This window comes from Barbus barbus (genome assembly GCF_936440315.1).
Source record: "Barbus barbus genome assembly, chromosome: 44".
NCBI lineage: Eukaryota > Metazoa > Chordata > Actinopteri > Cypriniformes > Cyprinidae > Barbus > Barbus barbus.
This window is the reverse complement of record NC_136722.1, coordinates 5,260,781-5,276,606: the sequence shown is the minus strand read 5'-3', so window position 1 is coordinate 5,276,606 and position 15,826 is coordinate 5,260,781. Positions and strand designations below refer to the sequence as shown.

The window sequence follows — 15,826 nt, the reverse complement described above, 5'->3', positions numbered from 1 at the left end:
GTTTAGCTTGAAACAGTAAGGAATTTTGGAACAGATTTATTGCTGACTCTATAAACCCCATAAAGTCAAAGTGAGAGTTCTGTGGCTTTTATTCCCTTTCTTTTAGTTTTGAAGCCATCTACATTCTTTTTGTTTTGTTTTTTTTTTTTTGGCATCTATAGTACCGTAAAGAACTTTTATGCATTGCATAAAACGTTCTTTATAGTGGAAAAAGCTTCCTTAAAATATTAAAATGGTCTTCACATTAAGAAAAAGGGGGAATTTCTTTTGAAGAAGAAGAAGAACTGTTCACTGAAAGGTTCTTTGGGGAACCAAAACTTGTTCTTCTGTGGCATCGCTGTGAAATGATAACAGGAACATGCTTTCCCATATTCAATAGGAAATATGTAAACACTGGAGAAACCCCCTTTTTCCTCTTTATTTGGACAAAGAATCAAACGTATGTCTTTTGTCCTCCACACTGCAATACATAATTTCAATTTGTGAATATTTTATGTGTGTTGTTCAATTCTGGACAATATCCTGATACACTACATTCCATACATATCTGTTAATGCAAATCTAAATAAGTCAAACAAGCACAATGAGAAATAAAGCACAGCTTACACAAAAGTCACTTTTAAACCAAGCTGCTTTCACAAATTTGTGGGGAACCTTTTTGCCAGAAGGATTTGCTCAATACAAACACCCAGTTTTTCAAATGACAAGCTGTTAATTGATGCACAGGAGTCGTGTAGATTACTTGTGGATTATTGTGCTGTTTTTTATCAGCTGTTTGGACTCTCATTCTGATGGCTCCCATTCAATACAGAGGATCAGTTGGAGAGCAAGTGATGTAATGCTAAATTAAAAGTCGATTCTGATGAAGAAACAAACTCTTCTACATCTTGTATGGTCAAAATGTTCATTTTGGGTTAACTATTTCTATAACATTAATATTTTTTATAGTTCAGGCATGCAATTGGCTTCACAACAAAAATGCATAGCAACCAGGTTAATAAAATGATATGGCTTCATTTTATGTTGAAACATGTATCATTGCTGACAAAAAGCAGACATGCATAACAATGGCATTAATAATTAACAGAGAGAAACGCTTATCAATCATTGACCAGTATGTAATCTACAGAGACATAATAAACTAGAGCTGGTTGGCTTGTCTCGTATACAATCTCAGCTGTGCACTTGTATGCCGCTGCTTTTCAGCGTCACATGGAATGCAGAGACAGGTTTAGACCTGAACTTCCGTGTCAGGCAGGAAGTAAGTGAAGTGTCAGTGACTAACATACAAGCGCTACAGCTCAGCAGCCTGCTGCATGTGGGTTGGGTGGTGTCCACCGTTAAACAGGAAAGAGTGGTATTTTACAGGAATCGTATTTATGAACCCATCACCTTGTTATTAAAACTGCCAAATAAACCAAGGTAAGTGATGTTTTTCCTCAAACAACTATTGTTTTAGGACTAGGTTCAGTGTGTTGTTGATTTTGTTCAAATACCTGTTACATCTGACAATAATCAAGTAACAAAATGATTTTGTAGTGTCTCTGGTGCCTAAGATTAGTCTAATTCTACAGTTCTGTAGATTATTTTCATAAATGACTCATTTGAATGACTTTACTGATTGTTTTTATGAAAAAAGGAGTTTCAATTCTAGACCAGAAACTGTATCTGTATGTCTGTACTTATGACGCGAGTCAGTATATTTGATAATTAATTAGGGTCCAGACATAAAGAAGACATGGGCAGATTTGCTTTTGGCCAATATGTTGTTTAAACTGGAGAGAAGGCACTGTGGAAAACAACTCTTCTCTTCTGACTGGATTAATTGTCAATTAATTCATTATATTGTTGTGACTGGTTATCTGTCGCACTGTTTGACACAGCAAACAGAACAAATAACACCACACCCGTATCAGTGGGATATTTGCTAAAAACAATGTCTAATAGTTTTGTACTATCCAATCTGAAGCCCAATAGTAGTTTAATTTATCATTAAAGTTTCTTTCAAATATATTCCTAGGTTCACTGTGTATGATTCATCAGCGCATGATATTCCAAATGTAAATTTTTTTGTCATAATAAGTTTTAATCGAAATTTGATTGCATGATGTTAATCAATACTCCTTAACAATCCACTGAAACACCCACTTTACAGAATCCAAACAATTCCTGATGGATAAAATCATTGAAATTCATTGAATAACATATTTCACTTGGAATTATGCCACAGTATGGAAGTAAACTGAGTTGGGAATGTCATTTCATGTTGACTTAAAGATAATATATGTTGCATTTTGTAAAGAACAAACCTAAAGTTTTTGCTGTTTGGCTTGTCCTCAGTTGTCCAGTATCTCTGTGAGTAATTATTTCTGTCTCATTTGGACAGAACACATGCTGTAAGCACACTAAATTAGCAAACAACAAAAATTTGTACAATGGTGACTGAAGGAATTAGAAAGTCGTCTGCAAAAAGTCATACAGAAAAATGTGAACTCCTGCATATGCATACGTTTTAGCCTCAAAGCATACCTTTTTTGTCGCAGGCTCTACTTTGTTATGATAGAGAGGTTTAGTGTTTCCAGCATAACAGCCCACAGGTTAAAGTATTCAAGCATTGTGACAGGAATCATAGAACGGCATACCAGCTGAACTAAAACACTGTGCCCGAGTGTTTGATGGAGAAACAAACAGGAGACTGTTTTTCTATCAGGTTACCCCAAAGTCAACAGTCCGTCTGGGTCTGTAATGACTGTTTTCCTCAGACTAAAATAACTACTAAGGAATGATAGCATGTCAGTGATTTTAAAAAGCATTACTGCAGCAGCATTATAGCTACTAGGCTACTCAGAGAACTGTGAAAATGTTTGTAGGCTTTCTTGTGGCTTACATTCACATTTAATTCTGTGGTCAATAATAACTAGGCTCCAAAAAAAAAGACATTTCAATGTCAAAATATTTAGTCTCTTTGTTTAGGAATCAACTCTTATTGATAGTGTTTGCTATAAAGCAGATATCACCATTTTTATAGGGCAGTCGTGGCCTAATGGATAGAGAGTTGGACTTGTAACCTGAAGGTCGTGGGTTCGAGTCTCAGGTCCGGCAGGTATTGTAGGTGGGGGAGTGGATAACCAACACTCTCTCCACCCTCAATACCACGACTGAGGTGAGTCCCTTGAGCACCGAACCCCCAACTGCTCCCCGGGCTCCGCAGCATTGGCCGCCCACTGCTCCGGGTGTATTTTCACTACTGTGTGTACACTTGGATGGGTTAAATGCAGAGCACAAATTCCGAGTATGGGTCACCATACTTGGCCACACACCACTTCCCTTTCCTTATTGCATTAAAAGTAGGTATATACTGCCATATACTGTAACTAATTGTGTACTTTTCATGCTATTCAAATTATTATACCATAAATTGTGCAGCTTGTTGATAAGAGATGTGTTATATACATTTCTGTCATGACAACTGTCGGAGGGATTGGCATGGTAATGTACATGACAATGTTAATGTATTTGGTCTTGGCGGACTAGATCTGCTATGCTGCTTCTGCTGCAGAGCAAGTCCCGATACTTGCTACTGCCGATACATCCACAACATGCTGCTGTGAGCATGTAAGAAATACTGCTGTTGCACAAATAACATACATGAAATAACCCCCATATAGCATACATTATCACCTTGTAGCAGATCTATACAGGTGGAGCTGGGGAAGGTGGAGGGTTTCTGAAGCACCCTGCAAACTGCAACAACAAGCACCAGTCACATATTTGAAAGTTGAGCAGTGAGATCAGTGGCTACCGATATAGGAGAACCAATCAGCTGTGCTATGTGATAATGATGTCATTAGGTCAGATAACTGTGCCATCTAGAGTTTCATGCCAGAACTCTCTCTCTCTCTCTCTCTCTCTCTCTACATATATATATATATATATATATATATATATATATATATATAGTAAGTATATGTATATGTATATACATATATGTATTTTATGTATAATAAGCTAGTATGAGTTGTACATATTTAAATCAGAAATGTACTTTTTAAAGAGCAAGTTGAAACATATCCATCAACAAAATTCAGAACTTTGTTACAGTTATCCTTCAAGATAAGACCAGTTTGACTGCAATATAACTAACATGCAATTGTGAAACAGATGGAAACACTGAGCTAATTTCTTTTCCAGACCTGAAATCCTGCACAGATGCTCTTGATATGGAATATTGTAGTTACCATAACACTTAACAAAACAAAAGAAAATGATTCTTGAAGCATAAAGTATACCAGAAAATAGATTAAACAGTATATATAATGTCTGACCTTCTATCACCTCAAACGCGGTTTCAACTTGACTAATGCTGGGCAATTGTATGTTTTCATTTCTTCCTGTATTGGTACATCAAATCTATGTAGCATAAATCTAACAAAAGACATTTGCTTATATTTTATTGCGAACATACTGATAATATAATGATGCCTATGCTTATCAGTTATTTGGAAAAAGACACATATAAGAAGCACCGTATTGTGATGCTTGCAGAGAGATAGTGAGTGTCATCTGTTTGCTGTTGGAAACTTTGATGCTTTCAACATCTTGTGAGGGGAAGTTGCTGTAACCACTTCCCCATGTGTGGCAGTACACAAACAGCTCTCTGATTGGCTGCGCGGCAGTGCTTCGTTTAAACAAGAGGACGCAGCATTGTTTAATCATTTCACAGGTGCTGGTACAGACTCCGGCAGTTTAGACTGACATTGTATTAATTGAAGAGCTTGTTTTTGTTGGAGTATTACAGCACAACTCATATTTGAATGAAGAATCACTTGTGTTGTATTGTTGTGTTCAAGTAAAATATAAAAAAATGCATTTTTAATATAAAATATGATTTGTATTTTATTTCAGAATGTAAAAAGAGCAAGTAAACATTATATTAAAAAATTTAAAAAATAAAATTAATTGAAGGAGGGCTTGAATCCCGTCTTCAGTGTCTATGGGATTTGCCCATTTTATCATCCAAGTAAAACGTTTCTCTTCTCAGACTGAAAAGTATGCATATTCTTAATAAGCCACATTATTTAAAGGAATCATTCATGTCTGTGTCACAAACCATGCGATACGAGCTAGACGTCTATGTTTAAAAAGTGATAACATGTGCATTAATTCAAAGCAGTTGCACAAACAAATTGCTGAATGTGGGAGAATAAGAGAGAAGTAGCCCAGAGCTGGTATTTTGGACCAAAATTAACAGATAATGTTTGTTTTATTATAGTTGAACTGCAGGCAGCTGAATAATCAGAAGTGAAGCTAACAGATCTTTATTGAAACTGGCTCATATATTTTAACTGTGACAAAAAAAAAAAAGTTTAATCTTATTTATTCACTCACTGCATCTCCTACATATACAGTAGAATGAGACACGGAATGATCTCTTGGCAAATTCATTTGCATGTAATTCATACTTTCTGTAATATTATACACTCAGGCAGTGCTGAGCGTTCATGGGCAGGATTCTGCATGTCTTGGCAAAGAACGAGTTATGCAAGCCATGCTTTAGCTATAGCCTCTGGATGTATATTGTGCAATGTTTAGCTTTGGGCTATGTTTTTTATATATTTTTTACATGTGTACAGGTACTCTACTCTATATTGCCAATCACAAACACTTGTACACTGTAACCAAAAAAAAGGCACCATCCAATGGACCAATTCTGCACAGGAATTACTTATTAGATCTTTTATTTCTCTCCATTTAGTAGTGTGTTCATATAAAATAGTCTGGGGCTGGGTTCAGAAAGTTTTTCAAGGTCTGTCCCATGAATTCCTTCAAAAAAGGACTGGCTTTGAACTAAACACTCTTAATTATTATAAATAATAAATATGGTTGAACTGAATCAACACTGAACTTATTCAACAACACTGAATATTCATTTAATATTTGATCATGTTTGCATCATTGATTTTATTATTTTCTTGTTCATTGCTGTGCATCTGCTTTGAAACAATCTGTGAAAAAAGACTCAGTCTGGTGAATGGATAAATAACTGATGTGAGGATGTTCAGCTGAGAATGCTGACTCACGTGTAGAATCAAATATAGTAAGGATGTTTGCATGCATGAACGTTCAGTGATGCTTCACAGTATCACACTACAGGTCATGTGACACATTGGTTTAACACAGGGAGGACATAATAAACAGTTTAATCTAAATCAATCAGAGAGTCATCTAAAATATGTCACAGGCCACCAGTTCAAGAGCCCCGAGTTAGAACAGTAAGTATAGCTGGCCAGTCTTTATTGCAAAATAAACACAGACAGTGTGATCAGGACCCTGTTCACTGCAAAGGTTACAAAGGTTTCCAATATATGTATTAAAATTAACCCTGCCCTTCATAAGCCATAGTCTGGGCAATATGTGGAGTCTCAAAATGATACCAATCTGCTTTTCTATTCTCCACTGATATAAAAAGAGAAAATGCATGTAGTGATATGAAAGCAGCATGGTATGTTGCCATGGACGACGATGGAAGTAGTAAATATTTGGTTACAGTTTATCTCAGGTGATGCTGTTTAATTATAGCGATATGTACCGAGTAATATTAACGAACTAAATATACCTAATATAGGTTTAAAGTTAGGGTTAGTGTTTGGTTTAGAATATTGTAACTGACCAAACAGAATCTAATAATAATATAATAAATAATCCATTAAATTACACTGAAAATGTGTGTGTATTTTCATTAAATGATCAGAATGCATTTGTTAAAACTAGGCCTGTGTTCATACCTCAAGTTCTGTGTTTGGTTTCTGTGCTGAACTTTGCAGTCTTAAAGAGTTTTTCATAATTCTATTGCAAGACTTGTTTTAAAGATGTTATATTCCTGTTGTAGATGGATGACATTGATGCGATGTTCAGCGACATGCTGCAGGAGATGGATCTCCTAACGCAGGTATGTTTCTCATATCATATCTCATATAGAGGGGAAACTGGCTAATCTTTGTGTGCTTTTAAGTAAAAAAGATCTGAAATAGCTTCATAAAAAGTTATATTTCTAACTATTTATTTGTGTGTATATGGCTACTTCAATAGAACACAGCAATTATATCCCATTCAAGCATTTCAGTACTGAGATACGATGCATTGAAAATGTGTGTATTTTCTTCATGCACTATAAATTAGTGATGCTATAAATCAGCTGCTTATAGTATAAGCGCAAAAAATGAAACAAAAGTGGGAAGCACACATATTAAGACTAATATGCATATCACATTTGTATGTTAATAAGATGATAGTTCCTGTGCTGTTTGTTCTGTAGTTAAAAAAATAGAGTTAAAAAAATAGATTCCATATTTGTCTTTCATATGACTTGTTCCTCATTTGTCTTTTCACAGAGTTTGGGAGAAGAAGCAGAGTCTGTGCCTTTGCCTAAACCTTCCTCCATTCCTGACCCTCAGGAAATGAACTTTTCCATTGGTTTTGCAGATCTGAATGGTAAACCATATTTCAGCCTAATATTTTACACGTGTCTGCTATTTTAGCAAGTTAATTGTTGATTAAATAACCACAAAATTGCTTGAAATTATGTCTGAAATCGGCCCAAAGATGCACAGACGGGGCTGTTTGAAGTAGAGAAAGTTTGTCTGAAATCAAAGCCTGATTAGCATGCTTACATATTGGCCTTATTGAGCTCAAAAGCTATACTTTGTTAAAAAAAAATTATTTACTTTGTTTATTTTTATGAATTCTTTCCTCTTTTCTGGTTGTCATGGAGCCCCACACATGACATTAATAAATGTCACAAATTAAGAACTTTTCATGGTTTATTAATTCCCTCCCTCATTTTAGTTAAATCCTGAATGCTCATTTGGTGGGATATTGTTTATTTATGGCCACAATAGCCAACATAATCTCATGGCATTTTACATTTTAATGAATTGGTGGCTTATTTGTATGTTCATACTTAATAGCACACCTAAAATACTTGACAAGATCAGGTTGCGATATTTTGTTTTGAAATCACGTGGAGCCTCCGTAGGTTGACTTTTTTTCACATTGTGACCTCTAAAGCATCTCTGCATGATCTGGAAGACAATGACTTGGATGCCTTGATGGCTGATCTGGTGGCAGATATCAGTGCCACGGAAGAAAAGTTTTCCACAGAAAGAGATCCGTTGAAGGGGTCAGCTCCAGTTATACCCTCCCAGCCTCAGAGCAATTTTAGCCTCCTAGCGTCAAATGACCCCTCTAGACCTGCAACTTCCTCCAACGCTATTGCAGCTCCGCCCCCACCACCTGCCTCCAAACCATCAAAAGTAAGTATCATTCTGAATTTTTCAGACACCCTCAGGCCTCATGTGGTTAACACATACATAGTTGAAGGTTTACAGGGTTTATTTTTAATACAACTAGGCCAAACAGCAGATGTGAGTGGATATAATGGAATTTAAGTGCAGCCAACACTGTAACACTGCAATAACGTTATGAAGTATGAACCTTATGAATGTCAAGTCAATATTATTTGTATAGCGCTTTTAACAATGCAAATTGTGTCAAAGCAGCTTTACATCGGCTTTATATCAGCTTTACAGTATTTAGACGGGGAAATAGTTTGTCGAAATAGTGTCATTCTCCTCTGGCCAGAAAAAATCAGTAGTTTAAATCTAGGCTAAAGCAGAATTAGATTGTGCAAAGCACTCATCTGGTTCCTGTGGTCTTGTCCCGATGGCCATCTTGGAGACGGGGTCTTCACTGGGGATCAGTCTCTGGGGCTCATCTAGGTGTCCTGGCTGTAGAGGTCATCTCTAGATGCTGATCCACCATCTGATCTGGATACAGTCTGGATCTGGGTGGCTACGGTGACCTTGGAATAAGAAAGAAACAGACTAATATTAGCGTAGATGCCATTCTTCTAACAATGTAACAAGTACATCAGGTGTTTTGGGAAGTGTTCCCGGTTCTGGTTGACCTAATTAATGCTGCCTAACAATCCTTTGACGGATTTGAATTATAGAAATGCAATTGTGTATTATGTGTAACCCAGGTTAAAGAGATGGGTTTTTAATCTAGATTTAAACTGACAGAGTGTGTCTGCTTCCCGAACAGTGTTAGGTAGATTGTTCCAGAGTTTGGGCGCTAAATAGGAAAACGATCTCCCGCCCGTAGTTGATTTTGATATTCTAGGTATTATCAAATGGCCAGAGTTTTGAGATCGCAGCGGACGTGAAGGACTATAATGCGATAAGAGCTCACTCAAATACTGAGGTGCCAAACCATTCAGGGTTTTATAGGTAATTAGCAAGATCTTAAAATGTATACGATGTTTAATAGGGAGCCAGTGCAGTGTTGACAGAACCGGGCTAATGTGGTCATACTTCCTGGTTCTAGTAAGAACTCTAGCTGCTGCATTTTGAACCAGATGGAGTTTGTTTATTAAACGTGCAGAGCAACCCAGTAACGCATTAGAATAATCTAGCCTCAAGGTCATGAATGCATTAAGTAATGTTTCTGCATTTGACATTGAGAGCATAGGTCGTAATTTAGATATATTTTTAAGATGGAAAAATGCAGTTTTACAAATGCTAGAAACATGTTTTTCGAAGGAAAGATTGCTATCGCCTAGGTTCCTAAGTGATGACGAAGAATTTACAGAGCAGCCATCAAGTATTAGACAGTGATCTAGGTTATTACATGCAAAAGTTTTTGGTCCAATAATTAACACCTCTGTTTTTTCAGAATTTAGCTGTAAGAAATTGCTAGTCATCCAGTTTTTGATATCAACTATACATTCCATTTGTTTTGCAAATTGGTAAGTTTCATCAGGTCGTGTAGAAATATAGAGCTGGGTATCATCAGCATAATAGTGAAAGCTAACACCATGTTTCCTAATGATATCTCCCAAGGGTAACATGTAAAACGTTGTAAAACAGTACTCCATACTGCACTTGTTATTGGTATGATACCTCTTCATTTACTGCCACAAATTGATGGCGGTCAGATAAGTATGTTGGCATTAGAGGAAGTGTCAGTGCACTTCCTCTAATGCCAACATAATTTTCTAGTCTATTTAAAAGAATGTTGTGGTCGATAGTGTCAAACGTGGCGCTAAGATCCAGTAGCACTAATAGAGAGATACAACCACGATCAGATGATAAAAGCAGGTCGTTTGTGACTCTAATGTCAACAATATCCATTTCTATTCAGCATGTAAAAAAGCCTAACCATAACATGTAATTATCCTCATGACTGCAGTGTTAGCTCAGCCAGATATTCATTGAATGCTATTTTATGTCTAGCCCAATGCTTGGCAGAATGTACAACAGGAGATATCCAGACGGTTTTATAATGTAGATCAGCTGCGTTTTAAAACCTGTGAGATACCTACCTAACAAGTATTTGAAAGCATTACAGATGTGCTTGTTCTGCACTGATGTGTGAAGGCTGTTCAACAAGTTGGGCAGCATAATTATATTGCCTTCTCAGAAGGATAGCATTACGTACATCCTTCTTTGGATCCCAGAATGCCTGGTGATATTTTGGAATATAGGCTATTGCACAAACATGAAAATATTTGTATGTATTTAATTCTAATTAATCACATTACTAGATTAGCATCATGCTAACAATAACTCTATTGGAGTCAACACACTTTATATACTATGGAGAGTTCAAAATAGCCTCCTATGAGGTTTCTATTCCTATGTTAAGATTGTCTGACCTCAGATAGCAAAACCAGACAACACTATATATCTTCCTTTGTCATTAATCTGCAAAGAGTCAAAGTAAAGCTTGCATTTCCCATATGTAGAGCCCTTTAACGTCACATTGATCCCATGAAACAACAATCATCATTTTGTTTCCCCTCAGGAAGAACTAGAGGAACAGATGAAAGCAGATAAGATCAAGCTTGCTTTGGAGAAGCTAAAGGAGGCCAAAGTGAAAAAGGTGAGAGATACAGTTGTTTTAATCATTTTTCGGTTACAATTTATTTCGATAGTCCACTTTAGACATTCTACTAACTATAAGTAACTTTGCAACTACATGTCAACTAATTCTCATTAATTTGACTTCATTTTCGCAGTTTGCAGCATTTCACAATGCCCACACACACAACTACCAATGAACAAAGCCCAGTGCAATTCATTAACGTGTACACGATTTGAAAAATTCGCAAATGTGCATCACTACACTGAAACAAATGCTTTTCAGCCAGTGTCTGCAGAGTTAAGAATTACATCAATGTGCAGCATTTTATACAAATATAGACTTATTTTTTAATACAAATGTTATAGTTTGTATTAAACTATCATAATGTGTGCATGCAGCGATTAAAATGTGCATTTGTGGATCAGGCGACGCACGTGCATTCATTCACATCTCTTCTGAGTCGATTCTATTTGATTCATTTAATTTTGAGACTTTCGTTCCGCCCGTTTAGTCTTGCCCAATCCACACACACGCAGCTCGCGATCCACACGCAGCTGAGCCTCAGAACATCAGCGACCACTAGATGCGGAGCAGTCTGACGCCAGGCCCAGTACTGGTGCTAGCTCGCCCGGGTCTCCGGTCAGCCCCTGTACTCGGCTAGGTGTCCATATGGCCTGATTCCCTTCAGGTAATCCCACACGTGTATTCGTCCACGGTACGGTTTCCCTCATGGTAAACCTGTGTCTTCCCTTTGACAGAGCTCTCTGTCAGGCCTTGCTGGCAGCCCTCCTCCCTACTCCTAGGTAGGATCTGCCCCAGGGTCCAGTCGTATGTAGTACTGCCCCAGGCCTGGGTCAGTCCATATCAGTGTCTCCACATGTTACCTCCCTTCGGGCAGGATGTGACCTCCGTAGCGCCCTTCTCCGGAAGGCTCGCTTCGCCGTCGTTACTGCCAAGCTGTAACAACAAATAGGAAAGACTTGAAGCTATCTTTCATAGAAGGTCGAAATCCCTTCCGACTTCTTGGGAAAAGGAACAGCGGCTTGGCTATCTCCAGCAGCAATGTACTCAGTGGTCCCTGCGGGCACCAAGGTTAGCGAATTTGCGCTGGGGGGATGGGAAGGTTGCGACCTTCGCATGGCATTTGTCTGTCACGCGCTAGCTTGTCAACATCTGCATGCCACAAGGTCGTGACAGGGTTCAGGTTGTGGCGGTTGTGTCAGGTTTCCATAGGACCCTTAATGTCGTCACAACACAACTCGTAGTGACCGACAGATAGGGAACGTCTCGGTTACGTACGTAACCCTCGTTCCCTGATGGAGGGAACAGAGACGTTATGTCCCCATGCCACAATCTTTAACCATCACTGGTTGCCTAGGACTCATTCTTGGCTCCTCAGCGGGAAAACCTGATGAGTGGATGCACCTGTCACCCTTTTATACCCGTATGTACGGGGAGTGGCTCAGGTATGCAAAATCCACTAGCCAATTTTCATTGGCGTTTTTACTCTTAAGTCAGAGATGTTTGGGGCTTCCAAGTAAATCCCCTATGTCGTCACGACATAACGTCTACGTTCCCTCCATCAGGGAACGAGGGTTACGTACGTAACCGAGACGTTCCCACCAGGCTCCTTAAAATATTTAGGTTTCAACTAAATTTTGTTTATCCTTCCACTTTGGTCCACTTTGCAGAATATTCTGGCCAAGAACAGCTAAACTGGATGAAATCTTATGACCAACATAAACTGTAAAAAATATTATAACAGTTTACTTTGTTTTACAGTGTTTTGGGGCATCCAAAGATTTTGTTGCACAGATGTCAATAAACAATGCCATAATTCCAAAAGCAGATGCAAATCACCACAAATAAACAACATGCAGTTATCCTGTTAACTAAGTTTAACCTTGTTATTTTTGGTTTGTTGTGATAGCTGGTCGTGAAAGTGGAGATTACGGACGGCAGCTCAAAGACTCTTATGGTGGATGAGAGACAAACCGTCAGAGATGTGATAGACAACCTGTTTGAGAAGACACATTGTGACTGCAATGTGGACTGGTGTGTGTGTGAGACCAACCCTGACTTACAGACTGGTGAGTATCATCCATGTACACACAAACCTACATGTTCATTCAGTTGTCATCAGCTTTATAAGGCTGGATTTTGTGAAGATGATGAAGTGTGGCTCCAGTGAGCTCACAGTACAGAGCTGACCTACAACTGTTCACATACACTCTCAACAGGTGGGTTTAATTTACTGCCCCAGACACCGTCACTCAACCTCCCTATCATGAGGAAATACAGTCCTTATGATCAAAATCCCCAATTTCTCTTTCTCCATCTGCTGTGAGGCTTCATCTGCAGCCATTACCATATGTTTGCTTTCTGGCTGCCAAATTTGAGATGAATAGACTGGATTTATCTTGTGTTATTCCATTTGTTCTTATCCCTAGAGAAAAAGAAGTGCACTTGCGGTGTACTTCAAACCTAAAAATATATTTAAAAATAACAACGGTGCAAATAATAAATTAATAAAATAAAAATGCCACTTAAGTGTACTTAAACATTCACTTAACACACTTTCAAAGTTACGAAAGTAAAGAAACATAGTCTTGAAAGTTTAATTACAAGTGCAAATTTCATATATATATATATATAGTTTAACAATTGGCACTTGAAAAACTTGCTATAAACCTTTTTGTTGTCAAAAGTATTTGTCCCTCATGCTGCCTTCTATTGCGTTCTAAACTGTCAATGCAATGTAACCAAAATAACCTAACTCACAGGGTAAGGAACAGAGACAAACTTTAACTGTGTTAAAGATCTTTGCTACACCCAGGTTAATTTTAGAGAAGCATCATCATCAACTGTGACTTATAATCATGAGGCAACATCTAAACAGCTCTGACACACAGACACAGTATACTTGCATTCTCTATTGCCGTCTCTATTCCGTTTCATCTCCCATCAAGTTGAGGGGCACAGGAAATGAGCAATGAGAAAATGAGCAAAAAAATCATATAGGCTCAGGGAAAATAGCTTCCATGTTATGCTTATGAAGCAGACTCACACCATTGGTTTAATGCCAGTAACCACATCACACATCAGACCACCCATAAGATCTCTTCATTCCAGTTTTTAATCAGTATATGTGATCTTTAACTGAGAATCTGGGAGGTTGCAGACTGTATAGTACTTATACCACGGTGTCTGGGTTGGCACCAATGCAATGGGAGGTGTGCACAGTAAAAACCTGGCATTTGGTTCATGACTTTATGATAATCAGAGTTTTCCCTCAAAAAAAGTTCTGCAAGTATGTTGTTTGTAATAGTTTAAGTATTGAGTATAGAGGATCTAGAATGTTTGTGCAGAATAAGGTGTTAATATATGCTTTACCAATACTAATAAACAGCTAGTATGCTAATAATATGCATCCAAATCAGCAATAAGTTAATTGCTTATTTCTGAAAACAGTTTTTTTTTTTTTTTTTCTATTATTATTCTGTTACTTTTAGGGGCTCTTTCAGCATTATTCCAGTAAATAAGCCAAAGTCATGTTAAGTTAACCGTTTAAATAAAGAAAACAGCTTACACCAGTTACTTTCAGAGGAAGTTCTCCACTATATTTCAGTTTGCTGTTTACTTTCATGCTTTTCAGCATTTCATGCTGTGACCTTCTCACGCTTTGCAGCTCATCCGTGCAGCTATTTCAGGGAGCCAAGACCAAGTCCTGTTTATTTGAATAGGGAAATCCTGAAATCTCAAAAAAACTGCTTTCCATACTAATATATAAATAAAAATAAAAACTGCAACAAAGTGTGTGTGTGTGTGTGTGTGTGCGCGCAATTAACGTTAAACATTATTTTCCAGATTTTTTTATACAGATGTAATTACATGCAGGTTTTTTTTTTTTATTTAAGTACAATGTAAAAACATGTATGTATACAATAAGTGCATTGTATCAAATCATTCATTTAAAATGTTAAGTATAGTAGTTAAGGTCACCTAATATAAAGTGGGACCAAATATTTGAAGGTTCTGTGGATAAAAGTGTTTGTCAAATGAATCTTTACAGAAGTTTAAGGGGATGGTATTGATTATCAATATTTAGTTATAAAAGGCAGAGTTGGGTATAGACAAAAATGATGACATTTGATCTGAGTTTGAACTTTCCACAGAACGGGGGTTTGAGGACCATGAGAACCTTGTGGAGCCTCTTTCGACATGGACAAGGGACACTGAAAACAAACTACTTTTTCAGGAGAAAATAGACAAGTATGAAGTGTTCAGAAACCCTCAGGCAAGTGTGTGGACTGCTATTTGTGCTTCTTGATGGTATAAATTAAATTACTAATAAATAGCAAATACGTTAGGGACCAGTTCTCAATATTATCAGGGTGCTTATTAGATATAGCTTATAGGCTGTTTATTTGTACTTATAAAGCACATATTAATGCCTTATTTTGCTTGTTTCTTCTACATCCCTTAATCTAACCCCATACCTAAACTTAACTAGTACCTTGCTAACTATTGATAATGAGCAAATTAGGAGTTTATTGAGGCAAATGTCATAGTTAATAGTGAGAATTGGTCCCAAAACTAAAGTGTGACCAATAAATAACTTAATACAAAAGGGCTAAAAATAATGGATACTTTTCCCTTTCCTTTGCTTGTAATAACTGTAACATTTCTAACACAAAAACGACTCCGTTTCTATTATTTCTCTATTTCTTGTGCCCTGTAAATTCACTGAAAATGGAACAGAATTTAGAAAAACAGTTCATCTCAGCAGATTGACAGTGTTCTCTAATGGTAGAAATCTAGAAGTGTCCATTCATGATATATATGAATACTTGATTACTGAAAATCTGTTGAATGCTACTCAATATTAAGTAAATTCCAATTT

At 37.3% G+C, this 15,826-nt stretch overlaps 1 protein-coding gene across 1 annotated transcript in view; it reads left to right on the top strand.

Moving 5' to 3' along the window:
• The first annotated feature begins 1,267 nt into the window (after positions 1-1,267).
• Positions 1,268-15,826, top strand: part of apbb1ip (amyloid beta (A4) precursor protein-binding, family B, member 1 interacting protein) — a 24,566-nt gene continuing 10,007 nt past the window's right edge. Inside the window, exons 1-7 of the mRNA XM_079406479.1 lie at positions 1,268-1,422; positions 6,890-6,949; positions 7,392-7,491; positions 8,068-8,312; positions 10,864-10,941; positions 12,854-13,013; positions 15,099-15,220. Coding sequence (XP_079262605.1) covers positions 6,890-6,949; positions 7,392-7,491; positions 8,068-8,312; positions 10,864-10,941; positions 12,854-13,013; positions 15,099-15,220 — 765 coding nt within the window. The 5' untranslated portion in view covers positions 1,268-1,422. The remainder of the gene's footprint in view (positions 1,423-6,889; positions 6,950-7,391; positions 7,492-8,067; positions 8,313-10,863; positions 10,942-12,853; positions 13,014-15,098; positions 15,221-15,826) is intronic.